This window comes from Rhinolophus sinicus, chromosome 1, assembly GCF_057876585.1.
Source record: "Rhinolophus sinicus isolate RSI-liver-muscle chromosome 1, RSI-T2T, whole genome shotgun sequence".
Taxonomy (NCBI): Eukaryota; Metazoa; Chordata; class Mammalia; order Chiroptera; family Rhinolophidae; genus Rhinolophus; species Rhinolophus sinicus.
In genome coordinates, this window is record NC_142501.1 from 174,835,945 (window position 1) to 174,855,138 (window position 19,194).

The 19,194-nt window shown below is 34.8% G+C and overlaps 1 protein-coding gene across 16 annotated transcripts in view; it reads left to right on the forward strand.

Annotated features, from left to right (window-relative positions):
- PDLIM5 (PDZ and LIM domain 5) overlaps window positions 1-15,200 on the forward strand; it is a 189,157-nt gene extending 173,957 nt beyond the window's left edge. For all 16 annotated transcript variants that reach the window (XM_074323330.2, XM_074323337.2, XM_074323354.2 and 13 more), the window contains 4 exons: window positions 4,480-4,660; window positions 7,073-7,193; window positions 10,155-10,270; window positions 11,931-15,200. In XM_074323330.2, coding sequence (XP_074179431.2) covers window positions 4,480-4,660; window positions 7,073-7,193; window positions 10,155-10,270; window positions 11,931-12,020 — 508 coding nt within the window. In that variant the 3' untranslated portion in view covers window positions 12,021-15,200. The remainder of the gene's footprint in view (window positions 1-4,479; window positions 4,661-7,072; window positions 7,194-10,154; window positions 10,271-11,930) is intronic.
- The last annotated feature ends 3,994 nt before the right edge of the window (window positions 15,201-19,194 follow it).

Sequence of the window (19,194 nt, forward strand, 5' to 3'; positions counted from 1 at the left end):
GATGCAGTATGTTTTGGTCAAATAAAAATTGTGATCTATAGTGGCTGGGCCTTAGAGGATTCCAGTTTTACAATTCATCATCCACCATGATCATAGGAAAGTTAGCTCACTTCTCCTATGTTTCCTTCACCTAGTAACAGAGTTAATGTCTATCACCGAGGTTTATTGTGAGAATTAAATAACAAAGGGAAGCTAGAAGTAAGCATCTGGTTTTGAATTTAATCCCTGTTAGATTGTCCCTGTTGAAGTTTTCACTTCCGTTCATCTTTCTATTTGTAAGCTTTGCTTTTCCTCAGAATGTTTTCCTTAGCATCCTTCCCTCTCTCTCCTTCCTATTATTATTTTTTTCTTTTTGGCATAAGTCTCACAGAAAATAAAATGGGCAAAAAGTTTCATGCCGTAGCTCTTCTCTCTCAGCCTATCAATGCTCTAACTCCCTCCCCTCCCTTCCTTTGTCAGTCAGCAAGTATTTAGTAAGGACACAGAAGGTACAGAGTAGTCTAAGAGGTAGCTGAATACTTAATTCCACTTTGCAGTTATCCAAGCCTGTTGTTCCAGTTCACAAACAGAAACCCAATCCTACGTGGACCCAGAAGAACTTCGTCAGTGTTAATCCTGTGTTAATGAATTTGTTAAGTTAGTCTCTGCTGACACAGTGAAGAGAGTACTTTTTATATGTAAAAGATTTTATTGTTTAATCTGTACATAACATAAAGGGCATTGATGAAGAAAGATGGTCTTTCAGCATAGCCAAGGATATCAGATTAGGCCAATATCTGCACTGAGCGTGTTTGTTTAAGAAAGGTCTGGCAGGAACAAGTCATTTTCAACTCAGTTTTTAAAGGTACACAAGGAGTTTCTTTATTGTTGTCAAGATCTTTCATTATCTCAATTTGATAAAGAAACTAAGGCAATATCTCAAAATTACCCTTTTGATGGACAATATTTATTTATTTAGTTATTTATTTGTTTATTTAGTTAGTTAGTTGGGGTACTCTTTTCCAGAAAGCTTCCCAAAAGGCTTTAAAGAATACATGAAATATAAGATAACCTTCTAAATTTCAAAAGGGAGCAAAAGAAGAATGAAAATATCAAATGGGCTATTAAAAATGAACACTGCGGTGAGGTGATATCTCATTGTGGTTTTTATTTGCATTTCTCTGATGATTAGTGTGTACACCTGAAATCTGTGTAACTACTAATAGTTGTCACCCCAATAAACTTTAATTAAACAAAAATAAAAGGAAAAACAAAAAAAAATGAACAGTGGACAAATTTGATGTTGACACTGGACAAGACCTACAACATTGACACACATACTTGCCTGTGGTTAGACTAAATTTGACTTTAAGCCTTCCAGCAGTCAACAAAAAAAAAAAGGAAGTTAATTTTGCAAATTACTAGACGTTGGCATAAAAAATAAATCTAGTGCTCAGAAGAACTACTTTATTTTTGTACTTGCTGCAAAAATCTGAAAGGGATTTCTCCAAGGAATCCATGTGAAAATGGCCCTGTGTGATCTAACAACACTTTCAACAGCAATTTGCAGGAAGAGCAAAGGTGGATTTCATAGAGCTATTTCCTGTAACAAATGTTAGTGCGGACTGATAGTGTCACACTTAACATGGATCATAATTCCATGGGATGGGTCAGGTCCATATGCTCTGATTTGCAGAACCCTGTTCTGTGCTGGTCTGACTTGATCTCAACACATATTTTAGAAAATCTAGAAAAAGAATCATATTGTCTTCAATCAATTATTCTTAAATGTCTTTTTCTCTTAGTTGACCTTTCTTGGCTATTTGGTAGCACTGATAGACACACATGTTCCAGGAGTAAAACTCTTTATTCCAAGTGCATACCAACACTTAGCTTTAAGGGAATACAGGTTGATTGACTTCTTTTGCAAATTGAGCAGCCTAAGGATGCTGGTCTCGGGGCTTATCCAGGCTTATGGATGTGGTGAAGATGTACCCTAATAAAAAATTCACCCTAGTATATTGTTTTGAACAATCTGAACATACAGACCAATGGTAGCATAAAACCCTAAAGTTTTCTTACATTGTGGTCCATCGTCTTACATTGTGGTCTCAGTAAATTTAACCTGGCAGGTTTTTCAAGCATATATAACCTGATACCCACCTGGTGGAAAAGCTCAGAGCACTCATAAAACTCTGTCTAGCTTTGAGCATTGTGGCTCATTGGTTTATCTTTGAAGGAAAACTACTTGCCAAATACTGTATTTTGCCGTGTATAATGCATACTTTTCCACCCAAATTTGTGAGGGGAAAATAAGGGTGCATATTACATGGGTAGTACTAATTCCGTATCTATATAAATGTTTTTAATTATTTTATTTATGCTTAGGAGTTAAAAATGTAACTCTAGAAATCAATAGCAATATCCATATGCAAAATATTACCCTGGAATATTTTAATTGGTTTTGTTGAACTTATGTGGAACTTGCAACGATGAAGAGTTCTTGGCCTTCTGTGATGCGTAAATATCCTAAATTTGTTACCGGTACATAATATTTCTTGTGCCTTATATCTGTTCTTGTGTTTTGTAATATTTGTTACATAAAATTGCTAGTACCATAATATGTTAAAAAATAAAAGCTAAAAGTCCTACATAATACAAAAAAAACAAGTATTTAGATATAAACAAATAACAATTTGAATTAAAAAATTAAAACATAAGACTGTTTTCCCTGAAAGTTTGGGCCAAAAAATATGGGTGCACATTATACACAACAAAATATGGTGTATACTGAGAAAATGAAATGAAGGAGCTGGTTGAGTAGGGTTGTTACTTACAAACCAGTTAAAAATTGACAGACATCCTACCCAGAGTAACATATTTGGTTACAGGGGTGATCTGTAGCCCTTTTTTTCTTTCTTTTTTTTCTAGTAGAATTTAGTTAACAAAGGCATTCCTTGTTAGAGATAAGAAAACTGTAGTGCCCTAAAATTTAAAAAATAATAATATGAATTACTTGTCTCACATGCTAAGAGAGCTGCATGCACGAGCTTATACAAAATGGCACATTCTTAATAAGAACCAAGGCAGCAGAAAGTGGGGCTAGAAAACACCCTCTTACCACAGAACACATTTTAATCATTCATCAAGAGCCTTTCTACTTTCTTGACTCTTACAGAATTAGGCATCACTTCTGAGTATAAACATCAATGTATTTGCAAAGAATTTCCCAGTGGGAGATAGTTACTGAATTTCTAGAGTTATGTTGTTAAAGGCTAAAAAAATGCTTCAACTTTATGATGCTTATTTCTGTGACTTTTCCTATTAATAACCTGCCTCAAAGTCAGGTATTTGATGCTTAATAACAATTACCCTGTGGTCTCTAAGTGATGATCATTGATGGTAATGAGATCAAAGGCAAAATATCAATTGACTAGAACAGTATACTAGAAATCAAGGAATTCAGCTTCTGGCCTTCACTCAGTCAGTGATTTTATGATATTTGTCGTTATCTTTTGAACATTCCATATCTCAGCTTTTCCATCTGTTAAACTGAGTTCGTAATAACTGCCCTGGTCTGTCTCAGAGGAATGCTGCATGGACAAATTAGATAAGTGTAAAAGTGCCTTGGAGGTAAAGCCACTCTATGAATAAAAATTAGTGTGATGTAGCTACTGAAAAGTATGTTGCAAAGGCTAGAATGGTTCATCTCTGCAGGCTTCATGACTAGATAAGGCTTCATGACTAGATAAGGCTTCATAATGGATTCCTGTCAAGCAAACCAAGCCCATCTTATCAGTTCATGACTGTGTGGTATTTAATGGAAAAAAAAGTATCTTTGCAAACATTTGTTACCTTGATACAAATGTGTATTAAAACTAAGTCACATTTGAATTAAAGAAAATCTTTCTAAGTAGCTTCAAACAACCTCTAATATCCAATTTACAGTTTCTGTAGTCTTTCTGGAGGGTGAGGATTTGATGTGTTTAATAAAGTTGAGAAATAAATACATGAAACAATGTGTAGGGAAGAGAAATTGACTAGAATGTTTTCTTAGGTAATAGTTATTATTTTTAAGTCTGACATCAAATTGGTATTTTTTTCTTTTGTTTATTTTATAGAAATATACTCTCATCTGAAAAAAAAAGCATTTTTTTTCTAGTTACTTTATTTTCTGTCACAGTTAACATCCTCATTCTCAATCATAATCATGACACAAACAGATTCACTCATTGCAACTCAAAAACCATAACTACCAAATCTCTTGAAGACAGAAAAATATGGGGGGGAGTTTGGCCTTTCAGTGTTCTTACTCCTCCCCTCTTTTCACATAAATGTGCAGAGAGCCCTCGTGTAAATTTACAGCACCTATGTGTTCAGTCCTTGAGAAGGAAAATTGAGCAAGTAATTAAGAGTTTGGACATTGTATAAAAGAGGTCCTATCCAGGCAAACTTGAGAAACTTATTTCTGAGCCAACTTGATCTCTTTGCTTCTGGCAGGGGACCATTCCTAGTGGCACTGGGGAAATCTTGGCACCCAGAAGAATTTAACTGTGCTCACTGCAAAAATACAATGGCCTACATTGGATTTGTGGAGGAAAAGGGAGCTCTGTATTGTGAGCTGTGCTATGAGAGATTCTTTGCTCCTGAATGCGGCCGATGCCAAAGGAAGATCCTTGGAGTAAGTATTGGAGATCTTTATATTCTGGATGAATTTCAGAGCAGAACCATTTCTGTTATGAAACCCTTCCATCATTTTGACTTTTTATTTTCTTCTTGCTTGATCCCTTCTCTGCTTTCATCACTATTTATTATTGTAAAGCAAAACTAAATAGACCTCTGTGGATCGGACTCATGGGGTTAAGTTGTCTTTGGTTTTGTCTTACTGAGTGCTGGTTTGTCTGGTGAAAGTCTAGCCACTGTGGGGGAAAAATAATTTACTGTGGGTGTGCTACCTCAACAGGACTCTGTTTGCTCAGGAATGAAGAGGTCGCACAGGACCACACACATCAGAGTTCTCAGAACTGACACCTTCACTGTTTTAAATTAAATTCCATAGCTTTTATAAGAGCAGCATTTCCCTATTTGTCAGAGTTCAAGCACGGGGCACAGATCTCATGAAGTTTATAAAACATGAGACTTACAAATGATATATTTTTCTTGAATGCATATAATGTTTAAAAATACAACCTCAGTTTTATGAGAGTATACATATATAGAAAAATAATAAAACTACACTTTTTTTTTTTTTTTGGCAGAAAGGGTGTAATTTAGGAGTCAGGTACATAATAAATAATAATGAATGAATGAATTTCTTACTCTGGAATACCCAGTTTGCAATTACAAAGTGAGGACCAGGCATTTCCTATGGATGACCAGGAATTAGAATTTTACTTTAAAAGCAACCTAGGTACCTGGTCTCATGCAAAACTCATACAGCTTATACAAAATTTGGAAGTGTTATGGCTGAGTTTTGATATTCTGAATATAAAGATATAATAATGAAACTAAATTCATATCAATTAAAAAAGTTAACAAATTGCTGAATAGTCTTTAATTTTAGACTATGTCTTTAAATATGTCTAAAACTTTGATGGCACTTAAAAATTCTAAATATATCACATGAAGTATTTCTGTAGTATTAATTTGTACAATATGTTGAGAACAAAAGGATAGACTAATTCAGGTTCTACCTTCCCAAATGACCAATAATAAGTAGGATATATTAATACTGTTTTAGGATATAAGTCTATTGTATGGATTCTAGAATAATGGATAAAACAAAGTTAAGTAAGAGTCTTAGAACCAAATGAGGTTCTAGGAAACGGAAATCTTATATTCAGCGGCTTCCGAGATTGATCAGACCGTCGCTAAAAGGACAGATTCTCTGGATTGTGTTTTAGTTGTTGGTCACCTAGTATTAAAGAAGGAATAGCAGTCTGTCTCATGTATAGAAAGGGAAGTATATGCTGGATGCAGTGGGAAGTGGTTTGGTTCAATGTACATTTGTTGTACATGTTCATGGTGCTCTTTTTGGATCTTCACAACTGCAATTTTTTTTTGTCCTTCAGTAGTGAACTATGGCATTTTCTATGGCTAACAATTTATTGTATGTCATTTTCTTTTAGTTTGACAGTATTTTTTTAATTATAAAAGAAAATATTTCACTCTACAATTGGAAAATAAAAAAAAATGTAAAGAATGAAATTAAAATGACCTATGTATTTATCAATCCCAGATCATTCCTGTTAACCTTAGGATGGATTTTCTTGCAGTTTGCTCCTTATAAGTAATTCATTTACAAAATTATAACCCTACTTTATGTATAGCATCCTTTTTTTGTGATAAATAGTACGGAAAGGGTAAATTCCTGTGTTACTAACTATTCTTCAGAAATGATTTTTAATGGCTGTATCCCTTAACCTCAATCTAAAGAAATGATTCCCCAAAATTATTTTACTAGTTAAAATCTGGTGCAAGGTTTTGATACTTGGTGTATTTAATCATAGGGCCACTGTTGACTAGAATCCACGCATTATGGTTCAAATTTTAGACACGGCTTTGAGTGTGTGCTTAATATAGTCACAGCTAATTTCCAAAATCCTGAACATGTGTTAAATTGATTGGATTACACCGATTAAGTTACTGCTTCCATAATGCACCAATGTATAGTTTTGTTTCAGTTTTTAGATGTTTTGCCCTTCCTCCATGACATTTTCAAGATAATACTATGAAACCTTTATAAGTTAATGTTTTCTGACACCCTTTGAGAGAAAGCAGAAGGTATTGTAACAAGCACTTAGAGATGCTTACTTTATTCACTGCATGTATAATGTTTAAATAACACAGTAATCATTCTTCAAATAAGTTTATTGATGTGTATTTGTGAGAAATGCACATGTTAATGTAATGCATCAGTTTAGCTGATTATGAGTCTGTCCTTACATATCTCATGTTACTTAGGTGAAAAACTCAAGGCAGAGGAAAAGTATGTGTGTCTCGTTTGGGTCAGTTTAGAAGGGCGGTATTTGTCGAGCATTTGTGTATTGTCATCTTTTTTTTTTTTTTACATCCAATTACCTTTCTATAACAGGAAGTCATCAATGCTTTGAAACAAACTTGGCATGTTTCCTGTTTTGTGTGTGTGGCCTGTGGAAAACCTATTCGTAATAATGTTTTTCATTTGGAGGATGGTGAACCCTACTGTGAGACGGGTAAGATCTTGAAGCCATTAGTTTCTTAAGTTTTGAATGAAGATAAAATATGAGCCCTTATGTTGTTGTAAAGTTGAAATGAACTTTTAGGTAAAATAGTTTTCCTAGTTGTTTTAGTAACATTTAATATTATTCTAAATACATAGCCAAAAAACTGTAAAATTTTTATGTGATTTTTGTCAAAACACATAACTTAATTAACTTAGTTAACAGAAGTGAGCATGTAGGCATAACTTGGTAGAAAAATATTTTGCTTGAATCCCCAATAATTTATGGATATAAGTTCTACAAAATTGTGTAGCTTAAAGCCATCTCTTATACTTTCAGTAAGTGAATTTTGAATGGTTATAAACATGACAAATGTTCAACTTTTGAATATGATACTGATTTGTCCTTTAAGGCAATTGCCTTGACGATAAGTTGGAAATGCTTTGTTACTTTTACTGAATAGATGGGCAATCCTAGCTTGGATTGCTCCCTTGGTAAAATTGTTTTTAATAAATTAGTATCTAAGGACCAGTCTTCTACATTTGTCTTATTACCTGGACTCTGGATACTTCCTTTGCTTCCCAGAGGCTATAAGTGAACTTCATAACAATTACTTATTAACATTACCCTTACTTAGACATGACTACCACACATACATTTTTCAAAAATAAAATATTTTTCCTTTATCACGTCTTCACTCATACTGCTTTCCCACTATCAAATTTTATTGTTGTTCTACCTTGACATTCAAAGTGTGGTGCTAGAAGAAGGAAGTATTCCACACCAGTCAAGTTAAAGGAGTGGTCAGCTTCTAATTGGAGGCTGGTCAACATCACTCAGTCCTTCTTTGCCTACTCAGTATTCTCTTATTTTCACCTTTCTTTTAGCTCCTTAGTTAGGGCCAATCTAGAACTCTGCCAGACTGTCCACCAGGAAGCCCTATGGAAAGGCCGTTGAACGACCACATGGGCCCATTGGGACAGGATGGATACAAGCTGCCTACCCTGATTCAATGAGAATATTTCACATTTTGTATTAGGTTGGTGTAAAAGTAATTGTGGTTTAAAAGGTTAAAGAATACTTTCAAAAACCGCAGTTACTTTTGCACTAACCAAATAATTCCACTTAATCCTTCTGAAGAAAGAGCTGTTTGTTTTAAAAGCTTTGCAAGACTAACTAGTATAGTCCCTGTCTAGTCAAAACACATATAAAACTATCTAGCATTAATACCATACATAATGTAATCTAAACAGTCATTTTTAAAACCCAAAAATTGCCTACTGGAGGGGAAAAACATTACTGAAGACTTATTTATCTGTTACTTCTGATCACCTTGGTCTGTGATGGTTCTTTTTATTTAATCTCTCAGACTTGTTCTTAACCCTTCCTTCCCCATCTCAATAAATGGCCCACTGTCCACTATCCCGAAACCTCTAACACATAACCCTCCAGTGTATATATTGAATTCATTGATTTCTCTCCACCTCAGCTGTCATCCTTAATCCACTCACTTGCACCCTTTGTGTGGACATTGTAATCGCCAACTAAATGGTAACTTTTTCCCTCCAGCTCTCAATAGTTATGGTAGTGTTTGTTTAAATGTGAATTAGATTGTACTTGATACCCTTCCCAGCTTCACTGGAGTGAAAACTATATTCCTTACTCATGCTGGCTTTGCCAACCTTTTCACCTCCTACCTTACTTTCTGTGACTGGATTCTAGCCATACCCGGTCCCTTTACTGTTTCTCAACATGCTAAGATTCTTCCTGCCTCAGGGTTTTGTACCTGCCGTTTCTTTTAATAGAAGTACTCTTCCCTGCTTTTTTGTGGTGATTTCTCTTTTTCCAACTCTCAGCACAACTATGACCTCCTCACAGAGGCCTTTCCTAACCCCTCTGTATAGTGTAGTGGTGTTTTATACCGCAGGTATTTTATACCGCATCATTTATCTTTCCTTCATGGTACGTATTACAATCTGAAATTGCTTTTTTTTTTTTTAAAAATATGATAAATTATGACATCCTGCTTCCAAGGACAATATAAGCCCCATGAGGAGAGAGCAACCACGTCTGTCTTCTTCACCACTATAACCCTGACCAGTGCCTAGAACAGTGCCTGGCACACACAGCCCTGTGGATGTGTGTTTAACAAATAGTGCTAAGGAATATTGAAGATTACTAAGAAAGGTGAATCAAGTTGGAAATGATAGCTTACTTTCTCCTCCAGCCCAGGATGGATTGAGAATGTCAAAAGCCAAAGAGGGAACCATAAGTAAGCAAAAGTAGTGAGAGTAACTGCATAAAAGAAAATTAAAATGCCAATAAATTCTAATTTAGTAATAATAAAGAAACATCTTGTCAAAACTGCTTTCTTCAGAAGGATATCCTAGGACTATTTTATAACTATAACCTGTGTCAAGTAAACGCTGTTCTCTGGCTAATAATTTTAAACATGAGGTCATAAAATTGAAAGGAAAATATAGCAAACGAAATAGTGACTAATATTGTGATATAATCCAGCAAGAAAACTCAGTCATGGCACTTATTCATGGAAGTTTCCTGTGACTTTTTATTTTCTTCCTTACCAACTCAGATATGCTATAAAATTTGCTAATACCAGATATTTCTCTTGATTTTTCATTAGTCTTATTGTTCCCAGTTATTGGAAGTTCTTTTGCATTTTATTGAGACAATCATGTCTATTGATAACTTACGTGTTGTATTAAAGTAGAAATGAAAAGCATTACATGGAAAAATACAATACAGGATGTTAAATTGTATAAATAACATTTACCAGGGTAACCAGAAACAACACTACACATGTATCTCAAGCCAAATATTATGCCATCTGAAAAATTTTCCAGTTACTAGTAACTATATCATTTCATTTAATTCCAATATTATTGCTGCTTTCTAGGAACGGTCATTCTAAAGCTTTGTCACGTTTAAATTATGTCTCCTCCCCCCATACAGACTATTATGCCCTTTTTGGTACTATATGCCATGGATGTGAATTTCCCATAGAAGCTGGCGACATGTTCCTGGAAGCTCTGGGCTATACCTGGCATGACACTTGCTTTGTGTGCTCAGTAAGTAAACTCTTTATTTCCAAATTCAAGGAGCACATATGGCCAATTCTACCCTAAGCCATAAATGGAAATAACAGTTCTTGTATCTTTTAGTCCTTCAAACCTAAAAATATTTTCACGTGATTTTGAAAGTTTTTTATTATAATTTTCGTCACTAAAGAATGATTTTGCACAGAATAAGATGCTTAACTCTTTAGAGAAAATCCTGTCTTTAGTACATTTTTGTTTATAAGGAGACACTATTTCTTAAAACAGTAACAGGCCTTTAGTTTTTAAAGAAAAACTCTTTTATTGGAATGTTTTAGTAATTTTTGGAAACAAAGGTACTTCTTAAAATAGAAGTAAATAATTATAAAAATCTATTATTGAATTAACACTGGAAGTAAACTATATGTTGATGTGTTTCCTTCCTTAGTAATAGTCCATGAATATTTTCTTTTTGAGACTATAATAAATATGTAGTAATATATTTACCTATTGCACTTGATACTTCAATATTTTTTATTTTATTTTTAAGGATGAGTATAGATTCAGAGATTAACATTAGCCTAAGATATATATTGTTTTTAATTTGGAAAGTAAATATTCAGTAAAGGTACTCTGATGTTTGATTTTTTTTAAAAAAAATTAGGTTTCATATATCTAATACATTTTAAAATGTCCCACTGACAATAACATATTGTAAATCAAAAATCTAAAGAGTAATATATGGTATATTTGTGTTCCTATTGTAATAATTTGATTATAAGAAAATCAAGAGGGCTAAATTACACTGTTTAAATGTCACCTTTGTAATGTTGAATATTTGACATAGCTTCTAAGACCCATGTAATTTTTTGTCCCTTTTGAATTTTTAAACTTTTACAGTTAGTGAATATGAAAGTATTTCTGAATAAAAATGCATCTATATTTTTAAAAAATACCCATTATATGAAGGGAAACAATTCATGTTAATTGAAGTCAAATGATTTTCCCAAATGTTACCATTGAACCCTGTCTAGTTTACCTCATCCATCTCTTAGACTTCATAAAATCTATAAAACACATCTTTGCAGATTTGCCGTCTCCTGTTCTCTGGTAGAGCTGCTCTTGTGCATTATAATTAACAAAAGCAACGGCAAAGACAAAAAAACAAATGTGGATAGTTAACTGAATATATAATTATCTAGTAGCCAGATGTTGCCCAGGGTTTTCACTATAAGAAATAAAGAAGTGTATTATAATAAAAATAATTCTCAGGTATTCTGTGCCTGTGTATTTGAAGGCTTGGAAAGTTTGGCTAAGCAGTTGGGTTTTCTTTTTGAATGTGTTGATTCTCTACAAGGAGGCAGACTGAAAGCATTGATTAGAATTTGGGAAGAGAAATTATATTTAATGTGACCGCTTCATGTGTTAATTTTTTATTAGGGCCAAGTGCTTCACTCCCAATAAAGACAAGTAATGATCAGTGATTTAAATAAATTAGAGTGCTTTCCAGGAAAAAGTCACTTTTCATTGCTCTTGAAAGAATTCATGAAATGTAGTAATTTTGAAATGTCAGGGTGCCTAACAACCAACTAAAGTGCTTTGTCATGTTATCCACTGGGTGAAAAATCATTTTCCCCTTCATGTATACTTGATAAAATAATAATATTCTCTTATATAATGCTTCCTTTTCCAGGTATGTTGTGAAAGTTTGGAAGGTCAAACCTTTTTTTCTAAGAAGGACAAGCCACTTTGCAAGAAACATGCTCATTCTGTGAATATTTGAAAGTCAACAGTTTAGAAGAGAAGAAATTTGAAGAGAACGAGAATTAAAATTACCAGTTAATTTTTAGATTTAATATTTATATGGAGTTTTGAAAAATAATAGTGGGCCTGAAGGGATAAATTCCAGCTTTAAAAACCAAATCTATGAGGAAATATTTGGCTTCATAATGTATTTGCCAAAAAGACAGTTTGGCATTTATTATTACTTTTTCCCTGTGTATTCTGCCCATAAAATAACTTTCACAAAAATAAATTTCCTGGTTAACTATTAAATTCATCTTAGAATAAATGAAGAATTAAATTTTTAGAATAAAAACTCCAACCTCTATGCTGAAATAATTATGCTTTCTTTCCTTGTTAGGTAGTTATGAGTAAATCTGTAAAAGGCAATAAAATGCCTTATACTTTATCAATAAGTGACACATTGTATTTTTAAAAAGATAGTGTTTATCTTTAAAACAGTAAACAGGAGTTTAAACAGAATTTTATCGGCAGTAGTAGGTGTCAGTTTTTAAAAACTATGTACATTTTTTTTGTATTACAGTTGATTATTCCAGTAGGAGAAAGTTCAATGAGATTTTTGATCAAAAAGTATCATGCCAATAAGAGATGCTGTATTTTTTCTTATCCTCCTCAAAAGCCACCATATATCTTATAAATCTCAAAGTTTTACCTTTTATTAAAATATGACCATTTCTATTCACATGTTTGTTTTTTAACACTTGTATTAGTCAAACTCTGTTTTCCCTCCTCCTTCATGCTGAGGTAAAGAGCTAATAGAATAACTTTGGACTATGACAGTTTTCTCTATATATGAAGAGAATAAGTAGAAGAGAATGTGGTTAAGAATTACAGTAAATCAGAGGATTGGACCCAAAATATTGCGTCCCAAATTCCCCCTTTCAAGTCATGAATCAGTTTTTGAGTTGTACTACTGACAAATGAAGGGTCGCGAACTCTATTTGCAGAGAAATATTTTTCCTTAATTCTACATTAGAAAATAAAAGACTGGCATGGGGATGTGATAAAATCTAGATTGTTTTTTTCTTTTGATAGTTCTCTCTCAAAAATAAATGAACCACTTCCAAATGTGATCACGAAGTTTGGAAAGTTTTTATTCACAGATGTTTAATCGTATAGGAGGGCAACATGGTTAATTACTGAGACTGGCCTGTTACTTGTTTTCTTCATTTGGGGCAAAAATTATGTCGATACCATATGAAGGCAGAGAAACAATTTGTAGATCCTATTGATATTTGCCCAGTGAGAAAAGAGATTATGGCATTTGATGGGTTTTCTCTTTGTTTCCAGAATGGATGGAAGCCCGTGATTTTCCTTAGTTATAATTTAAATTTGTTCGGAGCAAGGTGCTTTTACAGTTGAAACCGATTCCCAGATCCTTCCTGTGCCCATCACTCACTAATGACTTCACTTCCAATGTGTACGTGTTTGTTACAGAGGTTTGTTAGGCTACAATATTTGTTTAACACCCCCCCTAAGACCTTTTCAAGGCATCTGTCCTAAAAGCTGTTAATTTATGGTCTAGCAGATTGAAATTATGTGCAGATAATAATTAACTGGGGATAAAAGAATGAGAAGAGTGATGCAGAGTGGCAAACTGAATGCTTCACCAATAGCAACTGCAAACTGCCCCCTCACCCTGCCTCTTGTAGGGAGGCAGGAACGTTTAAGTGTTGGAACTAGAGTGAGCATTATTTCTCATTGCTGCTGAAACTACCTACAGAAGACATGCTGGCTAATGTGCTTTGCTGCGTACCTAATGTCAGCCTTTTGCTTTACAGCATATAAAATAAGTTGGTGGTTTTGTTTTGGTGTGGTAGAACTTTTTTGTTGTTGTTGTTATTTAGTTTTGCCTTTAGAGATGGTATGCAAAGATAGTATTTGGTAAGTCAATGGCATTTGGTTATTTCCTTCAAAGAATTTTATTTGACCTAGATTTTTTATAAAGTAATCTTACATGAACAATATCATTTATATTTGACTTTTCTTTCTGCATGTTATCCATGGAGCATAATGTTGCCTTTCTCTAAATTTTCTCTCTCAGAGGGTAACATTACTTCCTAATTTATCATTTTGTCTTTGTGCTTTGTCCTTCTCTTCTGTGGCAAAGCTATATATCTGTTTCTAAAACAGTTAATCCTGTGAAATAAATATTGATCATAACCCAGGAGAATATCTGTATTTTCTAGTAGGGCATGCCACATTTAACACACCAGAATTAATCTTTTAATAACTGGCAGAGCACTTTATTCTTCTGGTGAGCTCCCTGAATATTTATTTTTCTGATTATAAATATCCCATGTCAGTAGCTTTTTTTAAATTATTACCTCTTTACTGTAGAGCATTTACTTTTAGTCTCCCTAGATGTATATCTTGGAATGCTGTACGTAGTTATAACACAGATTAAAATCACAGTACATGACTTTAAAACATCCCCTATTTGGATTTCCCAGTTTCCAAATGCTAGTGATAGGTTCAGATTCATAACATTTCTCCAGATTTACAAGGACAGAACGTTGCCTGCTGGAGTAGCTCCTAAAAATGATCCCCTGTGATTATGCTTATAGTAGTTACACATTTCCTCTTGATCCAGGTTACATTCAGAGTCTAAAACTAAAACCTAATCATGTGGTCAATATTAAGACAAGCAGAAATAGTTTAAATCTTCAAAATATTACTGCAGCATTACGTTTAAAAGTTACAACAAAATCGTGTTCATAGTACCATTTTCCAGGCGTACTCTATTAGGACCACTTTTACAGAAAGCAATTCCTTCCTCTCCCTGTTCAAGTGTGAATCTTGTGGTTTGTTAGCATTTTTGTGATGTTTGGAGTTTAGTCATCCCTGTTGAAAGGAGAGGCGTTTCAGAAATAGGGAGGGGAAAACATACTGAATAATTTCATAGACCTCTAAAGTGGCTTCAGTTTGTCACTCTTCATCCCCCAAATGTTTTTAAAGTACTGGGTTTGGATTCTCAATGTATCATTCGCCTTATCTACTAATCTCTATTTTCTGTTTCTTTATGTTTTTTAAGTTTGTATATGTCTGTGCTGTTTTGCTTTTGGATGTATTTTCTGATTAAAAACCACATGAGAAATATAATCAGTGTAGTAATAATGCCTTAATGAGCACATAATAAATAAATGGCTGTAGTGATGTAGATAAGCTCTCCTGGTTTTTCTTTTGGGGTGGCAAGTGGTTTCTATTAAATGATCATGGGGAAAAAGTCATGTTTACAAGACAGGAAGAGGTGTAATAATTCTCAAGAAAATCCCTCTCTTGTGAGATTTGCCTATCAAAATGTCCCAGAAACAAAACATTCAAAAATATTGTCACATTTTCTACACTAATCCATTTTTATGCTCTGCATGTAGCATATACAGAGATGTTTGCTAATTAACTGATAAATAAGCTCTATTGTCTTTTAAAAAATATTTATTACTGAAACTGCTTATTGGAGTAACCTGTAATGTCAAGCATTATACTGTATTATAGATCCTATTCCAACGGCAGAAGTCATCATCTAAATTTTCACATTTTTCGTTTACCTGAGTCTGTTCTTCATGCTTAACTCATCCCAACCTCATTAGCTAACTTTTCTATGACCAGGTAGGCTCACCTAGTCCTTGTTTGTTTATTGATTTAAGTAAGATTTTTTTTTCCAACTGTATAAAGTTAAAGGGAATGTTTCTGTTGCAGGCTGTATATTGGGAATAAAAGACAAATTCAAGTCTATTTGCTCACAGTATATTAAACTCCAGAAGCCAAACTTATAAGGGCATCAAGTCTGCATCTGACATTTTAATAGCTGCTGTTTGGTTTCTATCAATCACGTCATTGCACATTAAAATGCACCGACAAAATAAGAGATCTGTCATTCCTTCGTTAAGAAACAGTAATCCAGTACAAGATTTATAGGCTTAAGACTCAACAGTGTGTGTTCACAATAAATCCCCATTCAGTGCTCAAACCAGAACAAGCCTCCCTGTCGTTCAATGTTCTCTGGTCAAAATGTCCCCAATATAAGATTATCAAAGGTTTTCTTACAGAACTACATATAAAATCCTTTTTGCCCACAAAAGCTTAATTTAGGTTGGCAGTTTCCCGTTTGGAGTAGTCTCAGACAAGATCTTGGTTATATCAGAAACACATAGGTACTGATGTATTATTAGCGGGCCTGGTGTTAATTAGGGAGAATTACCAGAAATAGTTTGCTTCGTGGGAATTTATTACAGAATCACACTTGACTGATGGCAGAATAGGAGTTGCTGAGAGAGAGCAGCTCCCACTCATAACCACTAATTAATAGGGTGCCAAAATTCCGCAGAGAAGATTTCATCCCAAGTGTCGGAGCCTCACAGGGAAAATGGTTCCTTTGCAGTATTTAAATTTTAAAAGAGGAAAGGGGCTAGGACACATGGCTACCCAACAGGAATCTCAGACTGATACAGTTTTGTGTTGTACTCATGAATGAGAGCATTTAACTCAGGAAGCACCAAGCCCAAAAGTTTGTGAAAGAACCCCTTTCCCCCCAGTCAGAAGTAGGCTGCATATTTATCATACTCAGGAGATGCATAATATTTTGAATGTGGCAAGTGTCTGATTTGCTCAACAGTTCATTTTGTGAAGAGAATTGAGAACAAACCATTTGTCTGTGGAATTGCGTTTCTGAACTTTTTATTCCATGATTTAGAAGCTCTCTGGGTAGGTGGCAAGATTGCATCAGTGATTAAAAAGAAAGGTGTGGCTTCCACACCTTGAACACAGAGTTGGAAGAAAGCAAGGTGTGTTTAGTGATTGGCACTAAGGGCAGAGCACTGGGGAAGCCCTAACAAATGAAAGTTTGCCAAGAAGGCAGTTTTTCCCCTGTGTTTGCACTGAGTGTAATCACATACAATAAAGATTGGAGCCGTTGCTTAGCGTAGAAGAAGAAAACATTTCCATGTCAGAAAACCACTGGTCACTGACCTCAGGGAGAAAAATAAAACAATTCAGAACTCAGTATAATTTTTCAATTTCTCTTCAGGCAAATATAGTTCCCATGGAAAAGAACTCCTGTGCCAGCTCCATCAATTGATTGACCTGGTCTCTAATGCATCCATGTTTCAAAGGACAAAGTTTCTGTTTAATAATTGGGTTCGAAATTAGTTTCTTATCATCGTGTACTAAATTGTCACATTTGCTCTCTAGTTCAAATATACTTAGGTTTGTTTCTTCTTTTTTTTCCTTTTCCTTGTAAAGCACACACAGCTGGTGCTATTCTAAGCACTTACTCAAAAAATACCATTGTTTGTTTAAAGTATTCAGAGGTGTCTTGATGGTTTTTTTCCCTAGTGTTGTCACTGATATGCCAAACTGTACCCTTTGTAAATAGGAAAGTAAATTGAATTCCAGCGCACTTGTCATATCAATATTGGTTTTTGCATAAATAGTCTTTGCTTAGGTGACTCTGTCTTGATGTCATCTGACCCCAGACGCTTTCTCTGTCCCTTTTGCTTGAGAATCCTGATGATCTCAAGCCTCCGTAGTGGAATGAATTGGAAGCAGGAGAAGCCGTGGAACTTTTCAAGTATAAACTTTGAAATATAAGTTAGATTAATTCTGGCATATCAAGTGAAACCTAGTCATTTTGCTCTGTTAAATTATTATGCTACTGCTTAATTTTTTAGTACCATTATCAATGCTTCAAATAAAGTGTGAATTTACCAAGCTCCATAGTGAACCCAGTACGTTTGCCCCAAGAAAAGATACAAATCAATGATTGAATCTAGTTTGCTTCTGCCTGAATATCCAGGATGCTCTAGGTGATCTTTACCCATATCACCATGGTGTAGATGCTGAGAGTGAATCAGAGCTTAGGGAGAAAAATGTGTTTGATTACCTCTGGTGGATCAGACGGGGTCCAATCAGGAGACAGAAATCACACAGTGATTTAACAGGAAAAGTTTAATGTAAAGAAATATTAAGAGATTATGAAAATATAGAGAATTCTAAAGGGTAACCTAGAGCTGAGAGGGCGAACCCAAGGAAGGAGACCCCTAGAAGAAGCACCCCTCCTGATGGCTGGAGGGCAGACCTGGTGGGAGAAAGTGTGGTTGTGGTCCACTGAATGACAAAGTTTTCTGGTTGCTGAGGCTAGAGCTGGTCCTCAGCTGCCGGGAATGAAAAAAGCAACCCTCCAGAATACAGGTAAGCCAACGTCGGTGGGTGGGAGTTGGGGTGCTGCTGTGGGATGAAGCCTGTAATACAGGAAACAAAGGACTGCAGTGATGTGGCCACCGGGTCCAGGCCAGGGATGTGAGGTCACCAAGAGACAGTGCATTCTGGACGCAAAGCTGGGGCAGAGTGCCACCAGATGTGACCCCATACATGCACCATGGATGGACCATGCAACTGGAAAAAGCAAAAGCAAAATACAACACGATATCTGGAACCAGAAAGAGAAGCCCAGTCTGAAATATTTAGCTCTCTCAACTGATGGCTGACGCAACTTAACACTGTTTGCTCTGAAGGAGAAATGCTTAAAGAACCCAGTTCATTATCACAGAGCAGGTAGGGAAGGGTAAACTTAAAATCAATAAATTGATAATTGGCACATCTGGGTACAAAATAAAAACTAGGTTTTCAACTATATTGAGAAACCTCCATTATCTAGAACATCAATGCGTCTTCCTGGGTAACTGGAAAGTCAATAAGGTCTAACATGTTTTTAATTGTCAAAAATCCTCTGATAATTGATATACCTTCAATATGCAAAATAATATTGTATTGATTGTGGTTTTCAAGGTCTATCTCTAAACATCCAGTGTAATTGAACAATTCTGAATATTTAAGAAATTTAGTTGGATCTGTACTAAGATATAACCAGATGGGCTTTTAATGCGTTTAGTTTTTTTATACTGTAATGCTTTCCCTATACCGTGTTTCCTCGAAAATAAGCCCTAGCCGGATCATCAGCTCTAATGCGTCTTTTGGAGCAAAAATTAATATAAGACCCAGTCTTTTGGAGCAAAAATTAACATAAGACCCGGTCTTATTTTACTATAAGACCGGGTCTCATGTAATATAAGACCGGGTCTTATATTAATTTTTGCTCCAAAAGACACATTAGAGCTGTAGGTCTGGCTAGGGCTTATTTTCGGGGAAACATGGTA